The sequence below is a fragment of the Myxine glutinosa genome, chromosome 5 (assembly GCF_964187855.1).
Source record: "Myxine glutinosa chromosome 5, kmMyxGlut1.1, whole genome shotgun sequence".
Classification (NCBI taxonomy): domain Eukaryota; kingdom Metazoa; phylum Chordata; class Myxini; order Myxiniformes; family Myxinidae; genus Myxine; species Myxine glutinosa.
In genome coordinates this window covers 54,626,676-54,636,607 of record NC_136265.1, presented here as the reverse complement: position 1 = coordinate 54,636,607, position 9,932 = coordinate 54,626,676, and the positions used below count along the sequence as shown (strand labels likewise).

The 9,932-nt window shown below is 46.2% G+C and overlaps 1 protein-coding gene across 1 annotated transcript in view; it reads left to right on the top strand.

Moving 5' to 3' along the window:
• The window catches only part of WNT11 (Wnt family member 11), a 34,156-nt gene extending 26,018 nt beyond the window's left edge, over positions 1–8,138 (top strand). The window contains exon 5 of the mRNA XM_068117050.2: positions 6,719–8,138. Coding sequence (XP_067973151.1) covers positions 6,719–6,893 — 175 coding nt within the window. The 3' untranslated portion in view covers positions 6,894–8,138. The remainder of the gene's footprint in view (positions 1–6,718) is intronic.
• Positions 8,139–9,932: the final 1,794 nt, after the last annotated feature.

Here is a 9,932-nt window from a genome sequence, read left to right as displayed (position 1 = left end):
CCCATTTGTATTTTCGTTATAACTGTATTTATTTTATGGTGTGTGTACGTATATTTTTTAGCTCTTTCACGAGCCTCGATCTTGTATACAAAAAAAAATAAAAAATAAAAAATAAAAAAATAAAAAATATTGTGTCCCGAGGAAGATTTTCGGTGCAAATCTTTCATACCTGTATTGAAAATCGTGTTAATTAGTGTCGTGTCTTGAGGCCTTGTACAGTGTACAACCTTGAGGCTTTGTTTTTCTCTCAGCGGTCCGTCGTTTGTGATCCAATAACTTTCGTTCTCTGTTTTCCCAGTCTTTTCACCCCATAGCCTACTTCCTTGTGTAAATCTCAACTAAAAAAAAACAAAAAAAAAACATTTCCTTCTCTGTTCTTATTCTTGTTCTCATTCGTTTATTCATTCTTATTCGTTCGTTCGTTCTTCGACCACGTGTTTCTCCCCCATTTCCCCAGATAGTTTTCACTGTTATTAACCTTCAATGTTTACACTTTCCCCTCAAGTTCTGTATTCCGTCATATATTATAACACCTTTTTCTTCTTCTTCTTTAAAAGGCTGCTTTCGACTTGCTCACCAAATCAATTCATCCCAAAAAAAAATTCCATCTCTTACAGTGCCTTTTTTCTACATTCCCTAAACTCTCCTGCACTCCATCCTCCATCCAGCATCCTTAAACGTATTTTTAAATCGAAGGTCACAAGAAACTCATTTTGCAATAAATGTTCGTTTCCCATTAATCGTACACTTTCTAAAATCCAATCTCACCCCTCCCCTCCAAATCTTCCCCATAACCCCTCCCCTCCAAATCTTCCCCATCACCCATCCCTTTCAAATCTTCCCCCTTTCCCCTCCCCTCCTAATCCTCCCCATCACCCATCCCTTTCAAATCTCCCCCCTTGCCCCCTCCCTCCTAAACTACCCCCTCACCCCTCCCCTCCAAGACTCCCCCTCGCCCCTCCCCTCCGAGACTCCTCCCTCACCCCTCCCCTCCAAATCTCCCCCATATCCCATCCCTTTCAAATCCATCCCCTCCCAAACTCCCCCCTCGCCCCTCCCCTTCAAATCTCCCCACCCTCATTTCTTCTCCATTTCCCCCCTCTCACCCCTCCTCTTCAAAGCGTCCTCCCCGCTTCTTCCCCCTTCCAACTCTCACCTCCATCTCCCCCAACCTTCTGCCTCGCTCTTCCCCCTCCTCAAATAACACCTCATTGTGCCTCACCCAATCACCATCAAACCTTTTGTCCGCCCCATCCTTCCCTTTCTCCGAGCCATTCTGAAATCTCTGACACACCTTCAACAGCTCTCCGTACCTCTTCCACCTCTTCCACATCTTACCCTACCCCTCCTCCCCCCTGTTCTGTATCCGATGCTCCCCCTTCCTCTATCATTAACGGTATGGACCTCAAACATCCGGGGCCTTCGTTCAAACTTAACTGATCTCTCCATACAGGTTGCTTCTGTCAAACCAGACGTGATCTGCTTAACAGAAACTTTCCTCCTTCATGATGTCTCTGATTCCTTAGTATCTCTCCCGGGTTACTCCCTCCTCCGGTATGATAGACCTGAGCCTCGTCCTGGAGGTGGGGTTGCTATCTTTATCAAAAACTCTCTTCCTCACTCGCCCTGCACTGCACTCTCTCCACCTCACCCCCAGGAATACCTTTGGCTACGGCTTCCCCTTCGCTCCCACCTCTTGTTCACATGTGTGTTGTACCGTCCACCAAACAGTGATGACTCCATCTACATCTCGCTGTCTGATAATATGGACCAACTTCTATCGACTCATCCCAACTCTCTCTTCCTCATATGTGGTGATTTCAATTGTCACCATGCCAGTTGGCTCGGTGTGGGTACCTCTCTCACCAGCCATGGCTCCTCAGCAAAGGACTTCTGTAACTCACTGGGACTGACACAATCTGTCAATTTCCCGACCCGGATCCCAGTCAACGGAGCATCTTCTCTTCTGGACTTGGTTATGACTAACTTCCCTGAAAATGTCTGCTGCTCTTCTTCTGCTCCAATCGGATCATCTGATCATGTCCTTGTTAAAGTGGACATCTCTCTGACCATTCTCAGGGAGCCTGCTCAGCGTCGACGAGTCTGGCATTTCACTCAGGCCAACTGGCACGGTCTTCAAGCAGCCATCAATCATCTGGACTGGTCTCCCATCTCTACCACCTCTGACATCAACTCATCCTGGGAATTCTTCCAAAGTAAATTGCTCTCTCTCATGCACAGATTTATCCAATCTCGTCTTCAGTTGTCATACCCTTCCTCCCGTCCATGGTACACAGAATCTTGTGGTGAGGCTGTTGCCCAGAAACAACATGCCTTCGTCTCCTGGAAAGCAAATCCAACGGAAGGAAATCTCATTTCCTTTCACAAAGCCCGAAACAAGTGTGTGTCCACCCTCAGGAGAGCCAGGAAACAATATCTCTCTGTTCTCAAGACCGAACTCTCTTATCTGTCTCCCTCTTCCAAATCATGGTGGCGTCTGGTCAAATCTGTTTCTGGTGTTTGTTCCCCCTCCATCCCCTCCATTACCTCAAACGGCCACACAGCTGACTCCGCACATGAAAAAGCTGAATGCCTCAACTCAGTGTTTGCCTCTAAATCTTGTGTCCCAAACCCATCCCTCTCTGTACCCACCATACCCATTCGTACCCAGCTGCTCCTGGACTCCGTGTCCTTTCCTCCTGACAAGGTGGAAAAGTTTCTGTCAACCCTCAACTCTGATTCTGCAACTGGACCTGACGGCATCAGCCCACGGGTCCTAAAATCCTGTTCTTCCGCTCTTTCACTCCCTCTCTCTGTTCTCTTCACCCTCTCTTTTGCTCAAGGTCAACTGCCATCTGCTTGGAAATCAGCCAACATCACCGCTTTGCACAAAAAAGGTGCAAAAACAGATCCTAGCAACTACAGACCAATCAGCCTTCTCCCAATTATCAGCAAAGTCATGGAATCCATCATTGCTTTGGATATGAAATCTTTCCTCTTCTCCAATGGCTTGATCTCTGATCATCAATTTGGTTTCAGACCAGGTCAATCTACTCTGGACATGCTGCTTCTGCTGTCTCAACAATGGATGGAGGTCCTCAATGCCAAACAGGAAATTAGAGCCGTCTCCCTCGACATATCACGTGCCTTCGATACGGTCTGGCACCCTGCTCTGCTCACCAAACTCTCCTCCTTTGGTATCCATGGAAATCTCCACGCATGGCTGGCGGACTTCCTCTCTAGTCGTCGTCAACGTGTGGCCCTGAATGGGTTTCTCTCATCTCCTCTTCCTGTTCAGGCTGGAGTTCCCCAAGGCAGTGTTCTGGGCCCTGTGCTTTTCTGGTCTTCATCAATGATCTCTCTGACTCTCTTGAAAATCCTCTCTATCTCTTTGCTGATGACTCAACTCTCTGCCGCTCCATTCCTCATCCCTCAGATCGGCAGTCTGCAGCCTCCTCACTCTCTGCAGACCTGGACAAAATCACAGACTGGGCAAACAAGTGGAACATGTCTTTCAATCCTGACAAATCTCACACCATTACGATATCTCTCCGAAAAGACCGACTGGACAACCCTCCCATCTACTTTCTGAATAATCCTCTCCAAGAAGTTCTGTCACTCAAGCTATTGGGTCTCACTATCTGCCATTATCTTTCCTGGGAAAACCACATTTCCAAGCTGGCCTCCAAAGCCAGTCACCGACTGGGCATCCTCCGTCGTGCGAAGTCCTTCCTTGGCACACCTGAGCTCCTCACCACATACAAGGCTTTCATCCGCAGCTCAATGGAGTACTGCTCTCCCCTCTGGGCTGGTGCTCCTACCTCACACCTAGCTCATCTTCACGCTGTTGAAACCAAAGCGTTCAGAATCATTGGAATCTCCCGTGATGACGCTATCTCCGAGGGCCTTTCACTTAATCACCGCAGGCAGGTTGGTGGTCTTTCCGTCTTCTACCGACTCCTCTCCGGCCTTGCTCCCCCAGCTCTCTCTGGGCTCTGTCCCCCAAATATTCCTGCAGGTCGCACAAGATCTGCCTGCAACCCTCTTATGGTTAAACTGCCAAAATCAAGACTCTCTGCTCACCTTCACTCCTTCATTCCTCTTTTCTCCCGCCTCTGGAACAAACTCCCTCACTCTCTTCAATCCCACTCCTCCCTCCAGGTCTTTAAAACGGCTGTTCACCACCATCTCTTATCTTCCCCAATCCAAAACCTTGATCTTTTCTACCCCCGCTAATTTCACCCCAAATCCACTTTTTTGAGGTGACTTTTGACTTCTTTCCTGGAAGTCCTTGGTGTCCTTGCGTTTTATACCTATCCTGCCTCCCCCCAGGCCCTCTCCCTCCCACACATCTCCCGATGTCCCTGCTCTCAAATGTTGTGTTTGTGTGCTTCCTCCCCTTCTCTCCCCATCTTGTCGACCGCTCCCCTTTTTATATACTTTGTTTGCTTGTTTGTTTGATAAATGTTAGCTCTTTCACGAGCCTCGACTCTGTACACACAAAAAAAAAAAAAAAAAAAAAAATGGAGGCCGCCATCTTGCGGATGCGGAAGTTTGCATTAAAAAAATTGAGAAAACGTTCAATAGGAGTTTGTTTCACCCGTCTTTGTTTGATTCACAATCTGATGCACCTCTAATGTGTAATTAAAATACTTTAAGACCAACCTCGTTATCTTCAACGAAAATCGTCACCAATTACCGGAACCAATGAGATTCGAACATTTGAAAAAATATTTCAAAAAAGCTTATTACCGCGTTTCAGAGGGTGAAAACGGCGTCAAATATTCTAAAATTGACGAAGAATTATTTTTTAGAAATCTCACGGCCGTCGGGCATAGTTTTTCACGGCCGGAAATATCCGAAGTTGAGACCGAATTCACCGAATTAATCAAGAAGTAAATTTTATCAATTTTAATCTCATCCAGAATGCAAATGGTGTCATTTTGAACTAGGTACGGTACCTACTACACCTACCTACTACCAACTACCTAACCTACTGGTGCCATAGTGATGGGTAAAATAGTGGCAAGAGGCTTTGGCTTCGCCGGCTCATTGCAGCTTTGCAGTCGGGTACTAGTATCCGGCGAAGCCGGTGTTGTGAATGAACGCGTCCATATTATGTTGAAAACCAGATTATGCTGGATCCTTTGAGAATTTCGAAGCTTTGACGCACCAAATCACACCATGGAGGCCGCCATCTTGCGGATGCGGAAGTATGCATAAAAAATTGTGAAAAAGTTAAATAGGATTTGTTTCACCCGTCTTTGTTTGATTGACAATCTTATGCACCTCTAATTTGTAATTAAAATGCTTTAAGACCAACCTCGTTCCCCGGGCCCGCACGGGCCCTGGTTAGCTTCAATGAAAATCGTCACCAAACACCGGAACCAATGAGATTCGAGCATTTGAAAAAATATTTCAAAAAAGCTTATTACCGCGTTTCGGAGGCTGAAAACGGCGTCAAATATTCTAAAATTGACGAAGAATTATTTTTTAGAAATCTCGCGGCCGTAGGGGATAGTTTTTCACGGCCGGAAATATCCGAAGTTGAGTTGAAATATCCGAATTCGGAATTCACCGAATTAATCAAGAAGGAAATTTTATAAATGTTAATCTCATCCAGAATGCAAATGGTGTCATTTTGAACTAGGTACGGTACCTACTGCACCTACCTACTACCAACTACCTAACCTACTGATGCCATCGTGATGGGTAAAATAATGGCAAGAGGCTTTGGCTTCGCCGGCTCATTGCGGCTTTGCAGTAGGGTACTAATAAGTTTGTTCTATTGGGATAAACAAGTAGAAAATGCTGATGTCCGTACAGTATTATTATTACGCTGTGCAGGAGAAATGAAAAGCAATTGGTTCACTTCTGTCTGTGTGTCTGTGTCTGTCTCTCTGTCCGTCCACAAATGTGAGTTTAGGATCGAGGAACAATTTAATTTCAATTGAATGGCACAAAACAACAACAACAACAACAGGCACGGAAAACGAATGCACCGTGTTTAATAAGGTGGTGTAAAAGACGCTGCATCAACGGCAGTACACTTGCGATTTTTTTTCTTCTAAATCCTATAAAATATTATATTTCAATTTAATTACATACTTGAACACTGTAGAACACAAATCGTCTTGTTGGCACTTGCAAAACTTACGTTTAGCAGTACTTGGACAAAAATATTACGGCATTTTATGTCATCTCGACCAACAAGTTTTGGCGCCCGCAGACAGACATACAGTTCGTGGGGCGTTGGGGATGTATATTCTGCGCATACAGACAAGGTGTGCAAAAAATGTTGGAACGTCTTAATTGGTGATTTGGCGAAAGACCACGGTGTTCCCACTTCATCTTTTAACCTTTAATGGGTCTTCAGAGGCACGATGTACGCCAGGTAGACTGAGAATAAAGCCGAATCACTTTGGGGAACGTCCTTTGTAGCCCGAGAAGATAATGTGAGCGAAGTAGAAATCCTCATAAATGACCAAAGGACTGGAAATGGATGACCAAAGGTGGCGTTCATAAAGTTGTAGCTCGAATGTTTCGTCTCTATGTATAGCTCATGGATCTCGTCTCTGGGAAATTTGATGATGTCCACCCACCTGCTCATGTATATATCTCAATAGATCAGACAAATGTCTTTTTGTGTCGCTGGCACCTTAAAATGCCAACACCTCTCTCATCTTCACCCTCATTTTTGCTGCTCTCGCCTTGCCAGGCATTGCAACCGCACCTCACTGGGAAGCGACAGCTGCATCCTCATGTGCTGCGGTCGTGGGTACAACCCTTACACAGAAGAGCTGCTGGAACGCTGTCACTGCAAGTACCACTGGTGTTGCTACGTGACGTGCAAGAAATGTCGCCGCACCGTCGAGAGATACGTGTGCAAGTAGTCCCACGTATCCGGTGTACTCTGGGAACGGCTCGTTGGTCGGAGAAGCCCAGCCTCGAGACTACTCGGTTCAGAGTGCAGGTGCCTCTTGTGCAGGTACCACCAGGCAGCCGGTCTGCTGGACTCTCGCGAAAGAGAAGAAAAGCTGCCATTTCTCTGCACGGTAACAATGGCCTCAAGCGGGTGATCCCCTTCCTGACACCAAAAACTAAAAGTAAACCAGCAAAGCCCACATCTCCGTTTCAGTCTCCATCTCTCACATCACTTGGATTTTAATGTGTAACCAGGTGATCTAACTTCTGATGAATCCGCAAAGTGCCAATCAAAGATTCCATGGATGCGGAGAGCTATGGGCAGGTTAGAGAGGAGGGGGCAGTGTTCTCTTATTCATTAAAAATGGTGGCATTTGGAGTTGAAACTCAAAGAGCTGGGGAAATGGAGATCTTTACTTATTGATCAAGAAGCATCCACTCCAAGTCCTCGAGGAAAGGTCAAGGTGGATGATTTATATGTACCTACCATATATAATTTGTGCACCAACTGTATACAATTCGTGTAATTATTTTTTTTCCACATAGCGGAGTTAAAGCTTAAGCGGAGTGTTGTTGCCGTGGAGACCGCGAGAGGGGACCCCCGAAATAGTGTTTAACGCAGATGTTTGGGGGTTTAGGGTGGGGTGGACGGGCGCGGGTGGTTCTCAGAAAGAGAACGAGAACCAGCCCGTAGAGCCGGACAAAAGCACGATTAGCTCGGCCTTGGCACCAAGGGGCGCGATCCGGGCGGGAGGGGGTCCGGATAATGGGTGTTTTGTTCAGGGCAGAGTGTCTGGAACCAGAGTACCCCCAAAATGGGAGGAGGATGGGAGATTGGGGGGGGGGGGTATTGGCGGATGAACTTTCTGGTATTCTCTTTATAATATAAACGGTCTCGGCCATGTCTTTCGAGGTTCCTCCTCCTCCTACGTCGGAGAATGCTTGTTCGAGTCCTGCATTCCCAGCCCACTCAAGATTAACTGGAACCACGCCCAACCCCACGGGAAACAACACCCTCTGTTTGCTTATCGGGAGTGACGTCACATCCGCCCCCGCCGTGGTTGCTTAAATTCACCTTTTGAAAGGACAGGTTCATATTTGCTTTCATTGTCCGCGCGCGGAACAATGCCCGTCGGCATCCTTTGTACTCCGCTTCATTAAAACTGATGACTGTCGGCATGCCTGGAAATAAAGGTAATGGTGGGTGGGGCAACGAACAGCATTGTCGGTAATTATGCAAACACCTGTCTGATTTATATGGTCGACTTTTGGACGTTAAAAACAAAAGGTCATGTTGAAAATACCGACCACCCTCTAGACAACCGCAACTCTTGCGTTTAAAGCTGCTCCAATCACAGCGGGCAAAATTATAGCAATGTTAGTGGTCGCCAGGTAGGGTACGTCATCAGCACTACCACGTAACTACCAACCACTAACACGTCTTGAATGTTGCAGAAAAAAAATGCAATGCACAATAGGCAGGTAGTCATTTTTAGGTTCGAAGGAGGTTCCAAACAAGTCACGAGGTCATACTATGACGTCACAGAGGCTTCTGCATGTCTTCTTCTTCAGACAGTCTGATTGTTCCACCATTTCAAAGTTGTTTTTGTGGTTCGTTCAGGGTGCCGGCGATAACTCCCATCCACAAGCCAGTGCTAGCACAGGGGTCCTCCAGCTTAAGGTGCATCCGAGGGAATGTACGCACAGTGACGTCTCGTGCTACCTGTGAAGCACCAGGATGGAGGTTTATAGCCGAGTCCTAATTCAAACCCCAGGTTGCACAACACAGAGGCGAGTGATAATGTGATGGCGTCGGTGCCAAGTTTGCGCAATTTCTTTCATGTGGCAGGAAGCACGATTCCCCCAAGAACCAGGTGATGCACCTGTCGCGTCCTGTCAACGAGAACCAGATAATGCACCTGTCGTGTACCATTAACAACAACCAGGTAATAGTTGATGAACTTACCACGTGTTAATCCGAGAGGTATCCATGCACGGTGTCCGCAATGTTGAATCAAATGTCTCGCAACTCCTTAACCGCCCTGTACGAAGTAGACGAGGTAAACGAGGTAACACATGACCAAATTATAAAATGACGGAGAAACTGCGAACCATTCCGGCTTCTGTAGCGGGAAACTTGAGTGAATGTTTGTTTGGAACAGCCTGCTCTACCTGCCCTACCTACATTAATCTCTCACTATGACGTCATCCTGTGCACCCGAGCGATTGCATTGGTTTTAAAAAGGGAACAAATCAACCACAACCAGTCCACAATAACACCACAGGATGACGAGACCACGTGCAGCGGGCAGATTATCCAACCCTGAAGGTCGTTAATGAGCCAGGTGGGTTTTTTTTTACCCACAATCCAACAATGACGTGGCGATTTCTCCGGAGACTTGCTCGACTTGTGTGAAACTGACATTATCCAAGTCCCAAATACTCTTTGGGATTTGAACTTACAACCCCAATAGGTAGTCGAGGTATCCACACCTGAAGATCACTACAGTAAAGTAGTCCCATACGCTAATAGTCCAATAAACGCCATTTTATGGGCACAGCGGATGATTAGTATGGAAATAGCTTCGCTCATTATATACTTGCAGTAACACAACAATAATAATAATAACAATAACAACTACTACTACTACTACTACTACCATTACTACGAGTACCACCACCGCTACAACTATTATTACTACTATTTCTACCACTAGTTTTACCACCACTACTACCATTAACACTACTACCACCACTACTATTAATACCACCACTATTACTACTACTATCACCACCACTACTACTACAACTACTATTACCACCACTACTACTACTAATACCACCACTACTACTATTACAACCACTACTACTACCACTACTGCAATTAGCACCGCTGCTACCACTACTATTATTATCACCACTACCACTACATTACCACCACCACTACTACTACTACTACTACTACTACTACCACTACTGCAATTAGCACCGCTGCTACCACTACTATT